The sequence below is a fragment of the Marmota monax genome, unplaced genomic scaffold, assembly GCF_021218885.2.
Source record: "Marmota monax isolate L192 unplaced genomic scaffold, Marmota_monax_Labrador192_F-V1.1 WCK01_AAM20220418_F8-fsc00055, whole genome shotgun sequence".
In the NCBI taxonomy this organism is placed as follows: Eukaryota; Metazoa; Chordata; class Mammalia; order Rodentia; family Sciuridae; genus Marmota; species Marmota monax.
In genome coordinates, this window is record NW_026695205.1 from 10142585 (window position 1) to 10163671 (window position 21087).

A 21087-nucleotide genomic window follows, 5' to 3' on the forward strand; every position below is an offset into this window, starting at 1 on the left:
GCTCAAGGGAATGCTCCTGACTTTGGATGTGACCACAGAAATACGACACAAAAGTGAGACTTGGTGTACCCTGAAGTTTCCTGATATTCCAGGCTTAGGGTCACAGACCAATTCTAGATCTTCCTAGACTATGATCTGTGGTCAGGCATTACACCTCTGTAGTATCCCCATAGCCCAGAGATACTCCCTAATATACGAGAAAAAGTGATTTATTATAAATTTAGTCCAAAAAGAAATCCTTGTATAACAAAAAGCTTTAGATCTGACCATCAATTTAGATAGAACTTAAGTCAAACAGAAAGTCAAAATAACATCAGGCAATCAGGGCTATGATGTGTTTTTTTCTGCAAGTCAACATTCTCTACAGTATGCAGCTAGACACACCCATGGCACACTAATCTTGATCCAAGCTGCCTAATATCTTATTTTTGGCTCCAAGAATGTTTGTATAAGCACTAAGTAGTCAAGAAAACAGTGTTCTGATTAATATGGAGATGCTCTCCTAAATTACACAGCAGCCAGCCCCTTCAGACATGAAACACAGATGCAGAGCAGGACCAACCACCCCTTCCTGATGTGGAATGCATGCCCCTCGAAGGGCATACAGGGACCCAGCACAGGCTTGGAGGCAACACTACAACCCGGATGAGCCTTCTACCCTGATGTTCATTCAAGAAATAAAAATGTTGGGCTGGGGATGTGGCTCAAGCGGTAGCACGCTTGCCTGGCATGCGCGGGGTGCTGGGTTCAATCCTCAGCAGGAAATAAAGATGTTGTGTCCACCGAAAACTAAAAAATAAATTTAAAAAAATAAATAAATAAAAATGTCCTGGAAATCTGCCCCATGTGCTCTATTGACCACTCACCATAGGATTGTCCACCCATGGTCTCTGGGGCAGGGTGGGGCTGGGACTTTTACTTGGCCAAATTTGCCTTGAGAAAGATTTGAGATGAGCACTTGGATAAATTTATCTGGAGGAAAAAAAAAAATCTGCCTCCAAGTCTACTCACATAAGAAAATAAACATCAGCATAAAGTCCTGGTTTCTTAAAATATACCAAACTGGGTATTCTTCTTACAAACTAACACAAACCTTTTCCACAAGGATATTTTCATAGTCCTCGAGAAAAAGCCAGTCAGCATTCAACCATCCCTCCATCAAGCTCACCTCTAGCAGAGCAGGCTCCTTGCCCTCATCTCCCCAGCACAAGCTAACCACGGAGAGACTCCTGACTCACCTTGAATAGTTGCCAGTGTACTGTTGCTCATCAGAGCTGGGCTGAGAGCACCGCCCAGGGTCCCTGGATTGAGGCTGAGTAAGGCACCTCTGCAAGTCAAAATAGGGGCCACACTATTACACACAGATGCAGTGTCAGCTGAACAACACCCCCAAAGAACAAGAAAGAAAAACTGGGATGGGGAAGTACATGGAGCCGTTCTCCCTACACTAATGCTTGGCTGCTTCTGAGTTCCTGCTTTCCTTGAGGCTTACTTGCCACAGGTTATATGGTCTGCACAAACACATGACTTTTACAGTTACTTTGACTCTTCTTTGAATTATGTCATTCTTAAAATAAATAAGTAAATAAAAAATCCAAACAAACAACAACAAAAAAAATTCAGAGAAAAGGAGAATTCTCAATAATATGCCCGACAAAAATAACGTAAAATTGGGCTGGGGTGGTGGCTCAGTGGTAGAGCACTTGCCTAGCACGCGTGAGGCATTGGGTTGGATCCTCGGCACCACATACAAATAAAATAAAGGTTATTATGTCCACCTACAATTAAAAATATATTTAAAAAAATAACATAAAATCAGGAATCTTCTTACTGCTTCTCTTATCCATGTTTGAGAATTAGAAAGAAGACAGCTGAGCGTTCAGTGGAGAAAGCACAGAGAGAGTCAGGAATTCTGGGCTTCCTTCCCAGCCCCATCACTGAGATGCTGAGGTGCTCAGTGACTAGGTGCTCTGGGTCTTCGAGTGGAGAGAAAGGTGTGGCTCTTGCCCTTACCTGAGTGTTGAGCAACCTGGGCTCAACTCTGGAATCAAGGTCCTTGTATGACCACAGAGCAGGCCATTTAAAGAGCCCCCACACCACAAAAGACAGTGATAAAAAGTCTCCCTCATAAGCCATTCCTGGACAACTTCCCAGTTGTTTCTCAGATGTGAACCAAATGAGGACACTCCTTACCCAGGTGCAAACTGTGAAGGTGCCATCAGGCCTGGGCTGAGCCCTGCAGCAGCAGCCATGGCAGCGAGACTGGCATTTGCTGGCAACTGTGCTGCTCCCTGGAGCGCAGCAGCTGTCTGCAAGCCTGATGCTGTCACCATCACCTGGCTGGTCCCAAGAGGGGAGGACAAAGGAGCAGAGGTGGTCTGTGTTGTGCTGGTCTCGCTGGCACTGGATGCCTCAGAGGTGGAGGCCGAGGCAGAAGGGGAGGGACTCAGAGACGGGGAGGTGACTGCTGAGGAAGCTGGAGGTGCGGTGGAGATCACTGTTGCTGTGTTGTTGGAGGTGCTGTCTGTAGTGCCTGAAAAGAAAGCTGGTTAGAGAAGGACATTCTGGACAGGTGAGGCAGCACATGCCTGTGATCCCAGCCCATCAGGAGGCTGAGGCAGGAAGATCACAAGTTCAAGGACAGACTGTGTGTCAAAATATAAAAATGGGGGCTGGGGATGTGGCTCAAGCGGTAGCACGCTCGCCTGGCATGCGTGCGGCCCGGGTTCGATCCTCAGCACCACATACAAACAAAGATGTTGTGTCCGCCGATAACTAAAAAATAAAAATATTAAAAAATATATATATATATAAAAATGGGTGTGGCTCAGTGGTTGCACTCCTGGGTTTAACCCCCAGTCCCAAACAAAACAAAACAAAAATAATGAAACCATTATTTTAAACCACAGTCACGCTGTGGTGTCCAGCGTGATCGTCACGCTGGACACCACAGGTCTGGAATACATCTTGGAGCTGGTATGTTGGGGCGCAGAGGCGAGCGTGACTTAAAGAATGCTGCCAGCCTGCCTGAAGCAGGAAAGTTGACCTCCCACCACTCAGAAGACGCCAACTGACCTACAGACACTCGCTACAGGAGACGGTGTAGGACAGGGCCTCTGACATCAGTTGTCAGGAAATGGGACACAGGACAAAAACAGCTGTCTAAAGACAGCCAGGGTTTAATTTGGCGAAACCTTTTATGCACTAGGATATGAGCAACTACATATATGGGTAAAGAAGAACCTAAGTGGGACCTTTTCAGGATAAAGAACTCAAAAAGCCAAAAGACCAACCAATCAACCAACACAAAACAAAACCCAATCTCCCAAAAACTATATGTAAGCCAGGCACAGTAGGGCACACCTGTAATCCCAGCAGCTTGGGAAGCTGAGGCAGGAGGATTGCAAGTTCAAGGCCAGCCTCAAGAGACCCTATCTAAAAAATAAACAAATAAACAAACAGGGCTGGGAAGGTAGCTCTGTGGTGAAGTACTCTTGGGTTCAGTCCCCGGCACCAAAAACCAAACAAACAAAATTATATATGGAAGACAATGCAGTATAATAGAACCAGACCAATCAAAATAGGTATCTCAGACCTAAATGGAAAAAATCTCAGGTAAAAGTAATTTTTTGTTTCTATTCGAACTGCAGGAGACTCTCTTCTCCTGTAATGGCCTCATCCCAAATCCTGTGTAGAACAGGGTTTGTCTTTCCAGATCTGTTTTGAAGCTGTCTTCTGAACACCTTCAAGGCCAGTTCTCTGATGTTCCCTCCCCAGGTTCTTTCCCTTATCACAGGGCTAGGATAAGCCCAAGTGTCCCTGAGCCAGGAGTGACTGCCTTCCCACTTCCCACAGTGCTGCCCACGTGCAGTTCTGTGGCCTCTGGCTCCATGGGCCAACCATATCATTGTACACCTGAGAGAGGACTCATTCCTTTCTACCTTTGGGAAAATGTGAAAAAGGTGATTCCTTCTTATTGCAGCTGCCCTAGTGCAATAACATCTTTGGAAGTATCATTCACTCCATTTTCACTGATCTCTCTTCAGTTTTAAATCTATCGCTGAGCCCTGTGGCTGTGTTGCACCCTGTGCGTGGCAGACTCATCACACACTCCTCCACTTGATCCTCTTCCCCAAAGACTTGGTTCTATAGGAAGGTAAATGTCTCTTATTTTTCTTCCACTGCTAAGAAGTTTGAATGTACTTTCAATCTTTTCTTGAACAAATTTTCACCTTACCTAGTTCAATCTTACCTACAGACCCACTCCCCTTTCAAAGTTCTGAAACTAAAACTGTCCATTTCATGTCTTCAGGTTAAATAGCTTAAAATGGCTGTTTCCTTTTGCCACTTTCAAATCGTCCAGTATCTCTTTAAAATCCATAGGTTTACAGAGAGAAACTGCAGCCAATTCTTTTGGGTGAACTTAATCTGGGCTAGAAATAAAAACTATTTGGAGTTGTTTTACTTTTGGCTGTAATACTCTAAAAGCACAGTCTAGTATCTCCAATGTGAATGTCACACAAGCAACATGGTATAACATGATCTTCAAATTAATTCTCCCAGCCAGTGAGTCATGCTTCAACCAAAAGACACTTTTTATGGCCCCAGCATCTTGGCAACTGATTTACTTGGGCAATTTTGATCAGTGAATTTAGGCTTACAGAGCCTCAATGTCTTTAACAACCACCAGAGGTGCCACCACCTGACTGGCAGGTAGGCAGGCAGAAGCTGGGACACTGTGTGCAAAGCCCAGCACAGCCCACTAGTTGCCATGCATCTTCTTTGGTAAAATGCACATTAAAGTCTTTTGCTCATTAAAACAAAAAGTTGCCAGGGCAGTGGTAGAATATTTGCCTAGCATCCTCAAAGCTCTCAGTTCAATCTCTAGGGCCTCAACCCACCCCCCAAAAAGAATAGCTCCAATTCCTTATGTTTTCTTCCAGTCTTTGGCTTGTGTTTACACTTTTTTATCGGTGTCTTCTGCTGTACGAAGATGTTACTTTTGATGAAACTCAATTTAACCTTTTTTTTTTGGGGTACTGGGATGCTTAACTATTGAGCCACATCCCTGTTTTATTTTCTTTTTTATTTTTAGACAGAGTCTCAACTAAGTTGCTTAGGGCCTCATTAAGTTGCCCAGGAGAGCTTCGAACTTGCAGTCCTTGTTCCTCAGGCTCCCAAGCTGTTGGGATTGTGAGTTTGACTGTAGGTGTGTGCTACCAGGCTGGGCTTTCTTTTTTGTTGTTGCGTTTTTTAATGGCTTGTGCTTTGGTGCAGCATCTGTGGGAGCTCTTTGCCTACCTAACCCCAAAATTGTGAAGATCTTCTCCTGCCTTTTTATAGAAGGTTATAGGTTTCAGCTCTTACATTTATGCTTTTGGCCCATTTTAGTTAATTTCTGTAAATGATGAGAAGTAAAGGTCTAAACTGATCTTTGTGCATACAGGTATCCAATTGTCCTAGAAATGTTTGTTGAAGGCTCTTTTCTCTTTCGTGTTTGTGTTAAAAACAAAAAACAAACAGATAAAAAAACACCAAAGTACAGAGCATAAATTTAAAGGTTTGTTTCTGGTCTCGTACTTCTGTTCCACCGAATCCACCTTTGTGCCAGTATTTTGCTGTCTTGATGACTGTAACTTTATGGTAAGCTTTGAAATCTGGACACACTTGTCTTCTAACTTCATTATTTTCAAAGTTATTTTGGCTATTCTGGGTCCCTTTCATATATTTTACAATGAACATATCAATTTCTCTAAAACAAACAAACAAGAATCTATTGGAATTGTGACCTGATCGTGTTGAAATTATAAATCAAATTGGAGCAACAGTTATTCTTGAGAATGCCGACTCTTCCAAACCACGAACATGGAATATGAAATGTCTACTTATTTAGATTTTCCACAACCTATAGTTTTCATAAGTCTTATGCTTTCGTCATTAAATTTATGACTATTTTACTCTCTGAACCTACTGTGTATAAATTATCTTAGTTTCATTTTCAGACCATCCATTGATAGTATGCATATACAAATGTGTTTCATTTTTATATACTGATCTTGTGTCTTGCAATAATGAATTTATTGATAAATCCTAGTAGTTTTATAATAAATTTCTTAGGATTTTTTAAATTTCTGGAAGGAACAAGTTGTATTTTGCAAAGATGGCTGGATACAAGATAAATAAGAAAAATTAATTAAGTTTTTACATATTAGCAACAATCACTCAGGAGATAAACATATTAAAATTACTACATACAACAGCACAGAAAAACTCCAAATATCCAGGAATAAAGTTAATCAAAGACATACAAAACTTCTGAAATAAAAACTACAAAATTTTGCCAAGAGGAATTAAAGGCCTAACTAACTAAAGATACGCAATAGCAACCCTTCAGAGGTTAGATGACTCAATATTCTTAAGACGTACATTTTTCCTTGGGATTTTTTTATACACATAGGATAATGTAAGTAAAGGCAGTTTAACTTTTCTTCCAAATGGGATATCGTTAATCCTTTTTTCCTTTACTAAACTGGCTATTATCTCCAGTTAAATGTTAAGAGCACCCAATCTCAAGGGTGGGGGAGCATCAGTCTTTTACCAGTCTCTCATAGTGTGAGCTGCAGGGTTAGGAGATGCTTTTCATCAGATGAGGCAAGTTCCTTCTGGTCCAGGCCAAAGGATTTTTATCATAAATGGGTTTGGACTCTATCATATACTTTCTCCTTTATCTATTAGGATGATCATTGCTGTTTTTGCCCCTTTTCTATTATTTTACTGTTGTGTCAGCTTTTTGTCAATATGACCAAAATACCTGACATGATAACTTAAAGGAGGAAAGTTTTATTTTGGTTCAGTTGCAGAAGTTTTAGTCCATGGTAGGCTGACTCCATTGCTTCAGGCCTGACACGAGGCAGAGCATCATTGCAGAAGGGTTTGGCAGAGGAAAGGTATGGAGCTTTCCATGAGGAAGAGAGAAACAGGGAGGGGTCGGGGATCAGATACAGATCCAAGGGCATACCAGCAAGGACCCCTCCCTCCAATGAGGCTCCACCTCCTACAGTTTCTGCCACCTCCAGAGGATTAATCCGCTAATGAGGTTAAAGTCCACATGATCCAAATACTTCCCAAATGTTCCACCTGTGGACACTGCTGTAAAGGTAGTACACCTTTAACACATGAACTCTGGAGGACAGTTTTCAGACATAATCACAAATCTATTATGTTAACTGATGTTCATAGGTTAAACTAACCATACATTCTTGGGTAAGATTCTGCTAGGGTTTTTGGATTTATTTTCACCAACAACATGAGTCTGTAATATTTCTTCCTGTGACATATTTATTGAGCTTTGGTACCAGGGTACACTGGCCTCTTACAAGTAAAGTGTCCCTCTTCCTCTGTTTCCTGGAAGAGATGTATGTTCTCTGTGTACTTGAAAAGAATGCGCTTTCACATTCACGGCAGTCAGGACAGGCTGGATGACAGCTCTGCTGGAGCCTTGCATATCCCTGAAACTTTTTTGTATATAGTACAAGCATTGAAAATGCCGTATTAATTCTTTCAACTACATTGCTGAATTGCCTATTTCTCCTTTTAATTCTATCACTTTTACTTCCTGCATCTTGGGACTCTGTTGTTAAGTAACTAAATGATTAAAATTGTTCAATAATAAATTTTTTTTGTCCATTATAAAACACATTTTGGAAAAAAAATGGAGGCAGAGCATATTTAGTTCAGATTATCAATGACAGTGGCATTTTTGCAAGATTCTGAGATACATGTCTTTCTGGAAGAGTATATAATCCTAATCATTGTATCCATTCTAAAAATGTTTACCAAGGCCTTTTATGTGCCAAGCACCATGGGAAAATAAAGACGACCATAATAATAAAACAAGATTTTTCTTAAAAGGAGTAGACTGAGTAAATGTGTTTTCTCTTTGCTTCTGAAATCCAATTCCAAATGATAGCAAAGCAACACAAAAGGGAATATATTCTGGGGTTAGATATGAGATATAAGATTTAGATACTTTTGCAAAAATGAGAAGAAAGAAACTGGGTGGTGGAGACTAAGGATGGTCCAGATGGGCGCAGGAGAAGGTTGCGGAACGAAGGGGGAATGAATCGCTTAGAGGGAGCCCTGAGAAGAGTCCAAACTCAGAGCTTCTGGGTACTACTGAGGCAGAAGTAGGAAACAGGACCAGAGAAGAGGGTGACTGAAGGACTGTTCACACACTGGGCCTCTCTCTCTCTAGGACCTCCCACACGTCACCTACTCCTGAGGACGGGCGGCTAGATCCTGGTGCAGGCATGAGCATGTACAAGTAAAGAGCCTTGGGGGAAGTGCAGGTGTGAAGCCCTGCTTGCTCCTGCCTCCCACCTGCATACCCCGAAATAGTCTAGCTGGTCTTGGTCACACTCATAGCTAGCCCTTCCATTCAGGGGGCAGACTGTTGAGTAACAGAAGCCACATGATGGCAGGAAAAACCCACAAGCTACTGACAGTAAGGAATATGGCCCTGCATGCATCAGTATTAAAAAAAAACAACTCAAAATACCAGAAAAAAAGGGGGGGGGGGGGAGGAACAGCACAAAGAAATGATACAAAATGAATAAATGCAGCTAGTGCCAGAAGGAACAATTTTTATAAGCAACGATAAATGGCCAGAATTGTTTACAGAACATGACACGAACTCAGATTGAAAGTGCTTGCTGACAGCCAATGAGGATAAAATTTAAGTATCCATACTTAATTTTTTAAAAATTTTAAATCAGTGCATTATAATTATTCTTAACATAATTTGCTCCATTCCAGTTCCCAGTACTATCCCTTCCCACCTTCCTCCCTCGCCCAGAGCCCCTTCCACTACTCTATTGGTCTTCCTTCTATTAATTTATTTTTAAAATTAGTGCATTATACACAAGAGTGTATTCAGGGTGATAGATTCATGCATGCACTTGATGCAGTTTGGTTAATTTCATTCTGGCCTCTCACCACCCTTCCATTCCCCTTCTTGTACTCCTCTATTCTCCCTTCTGATTTCACGAGATCACCCACAGCTTGAAACCTTCTAGGAAAATTTCAGAACGCTGAAGTATGAAACTCCTCAATGTTTCACAGTGAAAGAAACAACCTATTAAGAGACTGAAGTTAAAAGACTTCACTGGCAACACTGGATGCTATAACACATCTACAACGTTCAAAGGAGAAATAATTTTGCACCTAGAATTCTATTACTAGATAAACTCAAAAAAAAAAAAAAAATCATGAAGACAAATACTTTTCAGGTATGTCTGTACTTATACATTTTACTTCCCAAATAGTCTAAGTAGAGAAAAAGATCACTTGAGAATGTGTTCCGAACAAAACGGAATCAAAGAGGAAGACATGGGATCTAAGAGACATTTACTTTAACTTAGTGTTTCAGTTAGCATTTTTGCTGCTGTTACTAAAAGACCTGACAAGAACAATTTTAGAGGAAAAAATATTTGCTTTGGGGGCTCAGTTTCAGAAGTCTCAGGCCACAGCTAGCTAGCTCCATTCCTTGTGTCTAAAGGTGAAGCAAAATATCATGGTGGAAAGAACATCCTGGCAGTAGAGTGTGGCAGAGGAAAGCAGGTCAGGACAAGGCCACCAAGAAACAGTGTCTCCACTTGCCAGACACAAAATATATACCCCAAGGCACATTCCTCATGACCCACCTCCTCTAGCCACACCCTACCACTTTCAGTTACCACTCAGCTAATGCCCTTCACTGATTGGGTTAAGGCTCTCGAAACCAATCAGTTCACCTCTGAATGTTCTTATATGAGCTTCTAGGGGACACGGGTTATCTAAATCATAACACTTAGGAATTCTCTGAAATTAAAACAAGCAATTGTAGGAACCCAAGAAGAAAGTCTGCAAGAAAGAGATGGATTGCATTAGTCAGGTTGTACAAAGATGACACTTGATGTCCTTAATAAATAGCGTGGTGAAGGAATATACTACTTTTTATCAACAGAAAAAAAGAAAAGGCATATAGAAATGTCCAAGGAAAAGAGGTTAAATAAGAAAGAAAGAGTCCAAAGAGGAATAACAAATTAAAATGGGGCATGACTTTGAGCAATAGCTGATAAGAAGGCAAAACCCATTTGACTCCAATTCTTGTAATCTTTTTATAATGCAACAATGCTATGAGATTACATTTTCTCCTGTAAATTCAATTATGAGCTGGCCTTGTACAATACCTAGGCAAACATATTATTATATTTACTTTCAGTTGTTGTATAACAAAGTAGCACATATTCAGTAGCTTAAAACAACATGATTCATCATCTCACAGTTTCTGTGGGGCAAATGTCCAGGCCCAGCACAGCTGGGTCCTCTACTTAGGGTATCATAATAAGGATGTGAATACCACAATGGGTGAAAATCACTGAGACTCTATGTATAAAACATTTTGAAGAAAAAGCAAGAATAGTATTTGCTGTGATGTTTTTCCCTGTTTGAATTTTCTGTAAGATAAATTTCTTAATAATTAAAGAAAAAATTCGTCATTCCAAGAAGAGTTATCAACCTTTCATAAAACAATTACAATTAAATCCACATACATGGGCTGAGTAACTGAATTCAAGAAAATGTGATCCAAAAATGGATACAAATTTACAGTTTACAGTTAATTTTGAGTATATACAGATTCTTAAAATTACTTTGATTTTTTTTTCACATTTTAAGATATCTGTAAATATGTGTGTGTGTTTTAAAGTTGGTTTTTCATAATATTGCCCAGGCTGGCCTGGAATTCCTGGGCTCCAGTGATCCTCCTGCTTTAGTTTCCCGAGTTGATGGGACCATAGCAAAGTGCCACTATACCTGGCCCTAGCTATGTGTTTTTAATATCTGGACCATTAGGAGTCTCTATGCAGAAAATGAATTATCTTTAGGTCTAACACAATGTGATTTATAACTAGTTGGGAAGGTGAAGTCCAGTTCACAATTTCCAGATACCTGGAGTAGGGTGAGACAGTTTATCAGAGGAAGGCACTTTTGCTGATGCCTAGCACAATGCCAATCTGCCTCTAACAGTTTGCTTAGCAAGACATGTACTGAATAGTGTGGACATATTGACCAAAGGTTTTGAACCTGGAGTGTGTAGGCTCCTAAGGCACCCATGAATAGCTGGAGACAGGGAGAACACTGACGGGGGATATTACATACACACTGCCTTAGACTTTACTAAAACTTGTGAGTATGTCTATTTTATGGGAGGGAGGGAAAAGTCCACAGCTTTCGAATTCTCAAAGAGATCTAACACTCAAAATAATTCAACAAGTGCTATTTAAAATTTTAAAAAAAATAAAGTTTTCTAATAACTTAGAAATGTAATAAAGCATAAAGCCATTTTGAATTTTTATATCATGTTAACACAGTTGAAAACGTGAGTGAAGAAAATCAAAGACCTCAATTCTAGGTCAAATCAAGTTTGATAGTGAAAGATCACAAACCACCCAGTGACTTACTAGCATGTCACTGACTTGGTGAGTAATTATGGCATATCTTATACATCATGTGTCATAAAAATATTTGATGACAATATGAAATCATCTTAAATGTACTGGGAAATTTGTTTCTTCAAGGAGGACAAAAGGAGAAAAGAGTATTTATTCATTTTACCGTGAGAGTCAGGTAGGCATCAAAAAGAACACAGTGCTGAGATCTTCTGAGAAGTACAAAGGCCCACTAGGAAAGGCAGGTTTTTAAAATATAATACAGGTAAGTGGTAATGAACAGCTTCCTTGGCAAGCTAAAGAACACTTTTAAAAAGAATTGACCTGTAATCTGACCAAAACTGCAGACTACAATGGACAGACATTTCAGGCTGTAAGAAAGTGTACAGAGGTGTAGATGGAGGCCTCCCATGTGTTGGTTGGAATGGGCCAAGATCCAGAATGAAAATAATCTATGAACTGATGAATTTGGAGGTTTTGCTGAATACAAAAAGCCATAGCTATTAAAGGTCTGTGAAGAAAGGACTGTTGTGAAAAAAAAAGTTTGTGTTTTTAAAAGATAATGCTGGGAACAATGTAGGAGGTGAACTAATGTGGGAAAGAAGAGGTAAGAAGGGCTGGAATTGTGGCTCAGAGGTAGAGCACTCACCTAGCATGCATGAGGCACTGGGTTCTATCCTCAGCACCACATAAAAATAAAAATAATGATATAAAGATATTGGGTCCACCTATAATTAAAAAATAAATGTTTTTTTTTTTTTTTAAAGAGGTAAGAAAATCCTTGGGTGAAAGCGTTTTTTTTTTTTTTTTTCCTACTAAAATTGATCATACCGGATCTTTTTTGAAGTTCAGGTTAACTTTCTTTGTGGCACTGGGGATTGAACCCAGGGCCTCACACATGCTAGGCAAGTGCTCTACCACCAAGCCAAATCCCCAGCTCTTTTACTTTGAAACAGGGCCTTCCAGAGTTGCCCAGGCTGGCCTTAAGCTTGTGATCCTTCTCCTCAGCCTGCTGAGCAGGGGGAATTATGGGCAAGTGCCCAGGCATTTGACCATAAATAACTTTTTAAAAAAGCAATGTGTGTCTTTAGTTGGAGCCTTAATTGACAATTTAGTGGCAGACTATCAGGGAAACTTATCACAGGCTGACTAGGTGCTAACAACCACAGGTGTGGCTGCTGCTTACCTGTAACAGAGAGGTTGGTCACTGTGGCACTGGTCAGGGGGAGTACAGGGTTGACTGTAAGGGTAGTTGCTGTACTGCTTGTCACAAGGCTTGGTGTGGTTGCCACCTACAGGCCAGATACAAAGACACAAAGAAAGCACTCAACTCAAACCTTGAGATAAGCTTAGGTTTCAATAATGTTGAGTCAGATACACGCTAAGTCAGTAAGAAATGGTATACTAATTATCCACTTTACCTAAACAAGAAAACGACTTGGCAGGATCAGGAATCTGAGGTTCTTGTATAACTTTTACTTTTGATTCTGTGGGGGCAAGATTGTCTCATTTCTGATACCATATAAAAAGACTGCAAAGCAAATGTTTAAAAAACTTTCTTTTTGAAATAACAAAATAATTCTGGAGTTTTATATAAAAAAATATTGTCTTCTTTCTAATACAAATAAATGTGAAACAACAAATAGTCACATACACAAAATAAAACTTACCTAATGCCCATCTTCTTCATAACAGCTATCTCATAACATCTTCTTCGTAACAGCTATCTAACCCTAACTTAAAGGTTTTAGCCACGCCATTTAAGAACCAAACATGTGCTTTTAATGCTGACTTTAGGTTAAAACACCTTCCTAAATGCAATGTTATTTAAATAAGAAATTAACAAAAAAGGAAAGAGAAATGTAAATTCGACAATCTTTACCTTTTGAACCCTCAGGGGCACAGGGGCAGTCACATTTATGATTGCCCTAGAAATCAGGGGAGCCATGTGGCTACTACATTTCCTTCCGTCTGGGAACACCATCCTAAGTGCGGACAGCAGGAGTTACTCAAGGAGGGAGTCTATGAAGAACCATGCATGTGAGAGTGAAGGTCTGAGGCGACTGCTTGAGCACAGCCAAGGCCACAGTTTACCTGGGAACTTACTATCACTCAATTATAATAACTGTAGAACATTAGGCTTTAGGCCTTAACATAAGTCAAGAGTAATTAAATTTTTTTTGAGATAACTAAAAAAAATGTACCACTATAGTTACAGTTATTGGTTACCCAATAAACTATACCAGAGACAAAAACAATGAAAATGCAATGAAATAGGTAAAGAATTAAAACTGTTCATTTTAAAATATAAGAAAGACCATTAACTTCTTGGATTAGAATGTGAAATTTCACTGTTTTGGAAATATCTGAAATATAAATTTATATGCACTTATTCAATATGAATGCTGTACATATACAATAAATTCCTGTCTGTTAGAAAATAAACTGACGTCAGAAGCCGTCTGTGAAATCATAAGTGAGCCCCGAGCCCGCATCTGCTGTCTCTGCTCTCACCAGTGAGGCTGGGCTGGGGAAAACTGCTTTGATAGGAGAGCTGCTGGTCCCACCACTGCTCGGTGGGTTGATTCTTTTTTCCTTCTGCCGGCGGTTACAGAACCACACCCGAATCACCTCCTTTTCCATATTGAGCTGTTCAGCAATCAAGGTGATCTCTTCCGAGGTAGGCTTTTGATTCTGAAGAAAAAAAATCCCATCTTTTGGAATAACTTTTTGAACAAATGATATTGATACAATCATAGAGAAAAGCAAGTCAGAAAATGAAGTCAGGAAACTTATGACCATATTAGGCCACTTTCGATATAGATACAATTTCTAATGAATCTGCTCATGTTAACTTAGAATAGGCTATTCTTGAATATTTAGATATAATATTTATTTATAAAAGGTGCATTAATTTTGGGAGTGGGTGTAATACTGGGGATTGAACCCAGGGGTGCTCTACCAGTGAGCTCCATCCCCAGCCCTTTCTATTATTTTTATTTTGAGACAAGGTCTAATTTGCCAAGGCTGGCCTTCAAATTTTGGTTCTTCTGCCTCAGTTACCCAAGTCACTAGGATCATATATGTGCGCATCACTGCACCTGACTCTCAATCCTTTGAATTAGAGAAGCCACAATTCTGGGGCTGGGGTTGTGGCTCAGTGTTAGAGTGCTTGCCTAGCACATGTGAGGCCCTGGGTTCGATCCTCAGCACCACATAAAAATGAAGTAAAGATATTGTGTTCACCTACAACTATAAAAAAATAAATATTAAAAAAAAAGAAGTCAGAATTCTGTTGGAAGCTTTTATTATAATATTCCCTAGTACAAAAGAGATGCTGGGAGGGGCTGAGATTGGGGCTTAGCGGCAGAGCACTTGTCTCCCACATGTAAGTCACTGGGTTTGATCCTCAGCACCACATAAACTTGAATACAAAACAAAGAAATTGTGTCCATGTATAACTAAAACAGAGAGAGAGAGAGAGAGAGAGAGAGACAAGACATGATGAGTGTCTTCAGAGTTATCTTGAACTTCAAGATCTCTAGTATTTGGCCCCAAACTACCATTGTAAGCACACAGACGCTAGAATCCAATCACCACTGGTGTCTCACTGGTGCAGCCCAGGCAATTTGAAGTGCTTTCCTCCATCTTCTCTAGGCTGTAGAGGTAGCTGCCATGCATCCTACGGGTCACTGCCACCTCTTGCGCACAGAACACATACACATGGCTGCCACCAACTTTCTCGAGTCCACGTACTCTGGTCTGTCTTCGTGGTAAATAATCTGCCTTGTCTCATTTTCTCCACTATGTTGTAAGTGTCCTACATTAACTACAGACAATTCCGTGCACATGAAAAACAGACCCTTACTGACCTCCAAGAAACTCTTCTCTAAGGCCGCACGGATGTTGGTCTCTATGCTGGTGCGTTTCTTTCTCCTACGATTCAAGCCCTCAACTCCTTGTCCTGAGGAATTGAGGGCACTTGGGCTGGAGACAGCTGAATCAGATGAGAGGTTCTCTGTAAGAATGAATCAAATAGAAATAAGATTTCAGATGTGAGTCATATGTGCACAACACATGTTAACCCCACCAACAAAACGGATAAAACATTTTAAACTACATCCTAGCATAAGAGGTCTTCACCCAAGCTACATCACACCACCACATGGATTCAGTGCTCGTACTGGCATTCTCTGGCCCAGGATGGCTGGCTACAGAGCCACCACACTACTATTTTGGTTCTCTTTCTGAGAATGTAGAAGTTTACTATTCTTATGTTTTGACTCAGATCTCTCTCAGTTCTGTTCTTATGTTTTGTTCTTTTTATAAAACCGATAAAAGGGGATAAAAGGGAGAAAGCCTCTTGGAAACTGTTGAGTGTTTAATATAATATTTATCTTATAAATAACCTTTCATTTTATTTATATGATATGGGGGCGGGGAGAGAAAGACTACTTGTAAATTCCTTAGTTAAAATAATGTTCTGTCATTTAACAGCTTAACGACCCACAGTATGGCACACTCATCTCTGGACTTCTTTCTACTACATGGAGAACGAGATAGAGCAGACCAGCAGCTCTCACCTGGGATACTCAGAAGGACTATGATGGCTCACCCAAGGCTGCTGAAATGACCAAATGTGTGTTTTCAAAAGGCCTGATTTTTGTTCAGATCTACAAAGAGAACCACAATCTAGGGCACCTTTCGGGTTCCCTTTGGCTCTCATGGTTTATCATTCTGTGGTTCAAAACCCAATTTTCCAAAAGGAAATCTTGGCACAAAATAGTTAAGACCAGAAGCCCAAATTTTTGTATAAAATATGTGCCATCTTTAATAATAAAAGCAGAAGTGTTACCAGGAACAAGTTCTATGATAATACCCCAAGGAAGAAGCAACAAATCCGCTGAACTTTATCTAACTACACAGCCTTCTTCTCCTCTTCCTCAAATTTGAGTGCATGTCGAAATCTGGCTCAAACACAACAGGTATTTGAAAGCTGAAAATTATTGCTTATTATTTACATTGTCATTATTAGAATATTTAAAAGAATTAGCTCTCTGATTTACATAGCCATAGTTTATGATCCTCCTAGGATTAATGGGCTTCAAAATTTTGTAGTCAGCTGGGATTGTGAAACAGACTTCTTGTCTCTTACATGTGAGGCACTAGGTTTGATCCTCAGCACCACATAAAAATAAGTAAACAAAATAAAGATATTGTGTCCTTGTATAACTAAAATATTTTTAAAAATTGTAGTATGAATTGTACAGTAAAAATTAGAAATTCTATAGTTTATACAAAATTCCAATGAACACTGAAGAAATATTTTATACCTCACTTACCTGCATCATTTAGCCACTTCTCTAAAAGTGGCTTTAACTTGCACATGTTCTTAAAGCTGAGGTTCAAGGCTTCAAAGCGAGAGATGGTAGTTTGGCTGAAGTCATTTCCATATAGTTTACCCATAGCAAGCCCAACATCACCCTGCACAACCCAGAGCAGGAAATGGGGAGAGAAGAAGAGAAGTTCATCTCATTAATAATCCTTCATTCTGGGGGGATGCTCCAATAACTGCTCTAGACAAAGAATCAAAAGTCATTCTCTTTACTGGGTCCTGCACAAGTTCCACCCCTAAGCTGAGCACAATATTATAAAGGAGGACTCTGTAGGGCTTTGATCCATGTCAGTGTTCAACTCTGCCCCATATACTTTCCATTTTGAATCTCTTTTTGCTATCTTATATGATAATCATGATAACAAAACTTCTGTAAGTCTCTAAAACAGGGTGATATTCTTAATCAATGCAACCAAAGTAATATAAGTAATCTTTAACCAAAGTAATATAAGTAATCTTTAAAAATAAATTCACCTGTATCACCTACCAGGATTAGGTGTAACTGTCTAGATAACCCCAGGCATTTCTGAGCTAATCAAACTTCCCATAACACACTTCAAAAATTACAAATGATCCTTCATTCTTTTTATTTTTTTCTTATAAAGTATTTTTGGAAGCTCTGGGGGGGGGGGGGGAAATCAATTTCCACCCTTAGTTTGGATTTCAAAGTTGGTTACAAAAACAGGTATTCAAAAAGATCACTTTTGTAACCATTGTAGAGAGAGAAATTCACAGTAGAGAGGTCTGACCCATTTAGTCAAAGCTTCATGGGTCCTGGAAACCTGGTGGCTGTAGAGAACAATGACTCCTGAATGTATTACAGAATGTGTCTTTCACCAGGCACCTGGAACCTTTGAAATGTGCACGTGCCTTTCTTCCAGCTGGATTTTCCCTGTTCAAGCTGGAAAAGGCCAGGTGTTAACAGGCAGAAGCTCATGGAGTTTAAATGAGGTATCCACTCATTTCAATTAGTTCAGTGACAGGGACAAAAGGCAACAGCAGCTAACTCTCCCAAGAGGCAGCCTGTTCCCAGCTATCCTGGCCACACTGGTACTGAACTGGACTGTCCTACCTTGTGACCCACCCCATCATCTTCTGGATACTATACTGTTATTAGCATCTGCATCAGGTAGTAGTTGAGGAAAAGAAAGAACTCCCCTGCCCAACTCCATTTTCTTACAGGTGAAGTACTCCTGACAAAAAGTTTCACAGAACACAAATGTGAATAAAACGAGGCATAGAGAATACTTAAACTTCAAATGATCTACAGCCCAGGACTCCCATATGAAAGCCACAAGCCATACAAGGCTATTTACATTAAAATTCATTAACATCAAATTAACTAAAACTGCAGTTCATCAGAACATTCCCTTTCTGTTGGTGCTGGGCAGACGCTGTGGCTTCCACTGCAGTGGACTGCTCATCACCTTCCTCCCAATTAGACAGGAGGGAGGGACCCGGGCGGGGCAGGCTGCACAGAGGGAGGGCTCCTCTACCAGGGTCAGGCACTGACCTTAGGCCCATGTGCTGCTACCCATTCACACCTGGGACACTCCATCCATTTAAGTTTATGGTTTCAAAAAAAACTGGGGCAACTTAAACTTGCAATTTTTTGAGTATGACACTGAGTAGCAGTTAGATGACAAAAAATGTTTTCTGAAGTACAGTGGAAAAATTCACTAAGAATTTTTTACAAATACCTGTAATATTTAATCATGAAAGTAATAATTTTGACAAGTAAGCAAAAAATACCTATTAAAAAAAAATAATGTCAGCTGGGTGTGTTGGCGCAGGCCTATAATCCCAGTGGCTCAGGAGGCTGAGGCAGGAAGACTGTGAATTCAAAGCCAGTCTTAGCAACTTAGGCCCAAAGCAACTCAATAAGAACTTAAAATATTTTTTAAAAAAAGGGGGGAGGGTGTTGTGTATGTGGCTCAGTGGACAAGCACCCCTGTGTTTAATCCCTGGTACCAAAAAAACAAAACAAACAAACCAAAAAAACCCATCACATCATAGCAAGTATAAAAAAAAAATACTTTCAGTTGGTGTCTGGTAAAGCTGTGCCATCAACTAGAACCATGCCAATAAACGGCAAATTCACTTAACTGAGATTTGTAATACAATGTTACTCCACTCTTAAATTGTTTGGTGGAATAAAAATCAATATGTCCTTTAGTTAACATATCAATTTTCAAAATTTTGCTATGTGCTTGGATAAGTAATCTTGAAACTCTTGGATTCTTCCCCACAAGTCAAACATTTAAAACAGCTGATTCATACATGATCTGAACTATATTATATCCCCTAAATATTTTTAAAAAGAGCAAGAGGAATAAAGAAAGATTGGGACTAGGAAATAATGAATCCACTACATTTTGTAAACGTGTTATACCTTATGACATGCTTTATAATAATGTAATAACACCCACAGCAATCCTTTAGTAAGTACTTATGTAATTAGAATATAATTGTTCTAATAATGTATATTTACTCAGAGAATAGGGATTTGTTTCAATAATGTTTAACTTTCCTTCTGTGTATAAATATAATAACCAGATACAATTCTGCCTTTGCACAATTACAACAAAAGTGAGTAACTTAAAAGCTAAGTTGATTTTCTCATGCTGCAGCAGTACGTGTGTTTTAATCCACCTAATCAAGGTTTGCAAACTCCTATAACTGCTATGTCCAAGTTATTCTGAAAAATAAGGAATGGTCATGCAAAACACAGGATGGAACCATAAAGCAGAACACGGGCCCACAGGAGAACTCCTTTACCTGGAGAGGGAGGGACACACACACACACATACACACACACACACAAAACCACTGGCAATGTATCGGGTCATATGCTGCAGAAAGGTGAACCATGATTTGGGTGAATGTTAAAAAATAAAAGCCTTGGCATATCACTTAAGCAAAAATCTCCCAGGAAACCCAAGAGTATGCTGTGCTAATAGCTTAAAACTGGGCACACTGCTAAACATGCTAATACCTATTTCAGCTTATTAACTTACCCTTTCAATCAATCCAGTTTTAATCCTTTCAATCCAGTTTAATCTTGAGTTTTATTTTTAAAACAAGTCAGATCACTCAGGTGCTTAAAAAGTACTAAAATGTTTCTGGATTGTAATTTGTTTCTTTATAAATGAACTCCTCAAAAATGTAAAAATTTCACCTAAAATTACATCTATTTAAAAAATCATTGTGTCCCTAATGCGTACTTTCTTTGAACAAAAATAAATTCCCAAATAAATATAACAGAAATCCATTTATAAAAACATAAATAAACATCAACTAAATATCATAAGCAGAGATGTCATCTTGATCCACCACAGCAGATGGTGCATTACATACTTTCAACACAAAATAATTAGGGTAGCATATAAATGTTGGCTTAAATTCCAAATAATAACTATATTCTCTGGAAAGAAAATTTTCGGATTTTTCTGGACTCCATAAAAACACCCAACCCAACCCACACTTCAGGTTTTATTCCTCCACCTCATAACCTCCGACACTCTGTACCAAGGTCATTCAGATGAACTCTTCTCCTGCTCTGATAAAAGGTGTGACTCAGGGTAGTGCTCAGAGTGAAAATGGAGGATGCCCAGATGACTGCCGAGTACCCTCCTTCCATTGGGGAGCCCGCTGCTAGCTGACATTAAAAAACTAATTTGGATTTTGATTAATTTGTATTTTTCATTTTCAATAGACTCTTACTTGATTAACTGGTTTCAACACAGGCTTAGAGAGATTGTGTGTGTCTACCCCCACCCTCTTCCCCAAAAGCTATTATTCTTTTCTTTCCTTTTCTTTTTTTTTTTTTGGTATTGGGAAGAGAACCCAGGGGTACTTTACCATGGAGCTACATTCCTCAGCCCTTTTGTGCTGTACTTTCTACTTGGAGGCAGATCTTACTAAGTTTCTTAGGTCCTTGCTAAACTGCTGAGGCGGCCATGGAATTTGCAATCCTCCTGTGCCAGCCTCCCAAGTCACTGGGAAAAAAACTATTTTTAAATGAGCCTTTCAAACATATCCATTTCAGCTATTATAAATAAACACTGTAAGTTTTACTCTTAGATAATGTAGCAGTAAGGTCACAACCAGATGTTCTTCAAATAATAAAACCTTCAGTACAGTTATATCATCCCCCAATAAAATCTTTCAAATGCTCATAATTTATTAATGTAATTGTGATTT

General features: G+C 39.6%; 1 protein-coding gene across 7 annotated transcripts in view; it reads right to left on the reverse strand.

Annotated features, from left to right (window-relative positions):
* Positions 1-21087, reverse strand: part of Pou2f1 (POU class 2 homeobox 1) — a 151836-nt gene that overhangs the window by 11976 nt on the left and 118773 nt on the right. For all 7 annotated transcript variants that reach the window (XR_006848752.1, XM_046430172.1, XM_046430168.1 and 4 more), the window contains 6 exons: positions 16832-16973; positions 15362-15507; positions 14004-14183; positions 12676-12781; positions 2194-2533; positions 1239-1327 (listed from right to left, as the gene is read on the reverse strand). Coding sequence is in view for 6 of the 7 variants with exons in the window: in XM_046430172.1 (XP_046286128.1) it covers positions 1239-1327; positions 2194-2533; positions 12676-12781; positions 14004-14183; positions 15362-15507; positions 16832-16973 (1003 nt within the window). In the remaining variant the exon portion in view is untranslated. The remainder of the gene's footprint in view (positions 1-1238; positions 1328-2193; positions 2534-12675; positions 12782-14003; positions 14184-15361; positions 15508-16831; positions 16974-21087) is intronic.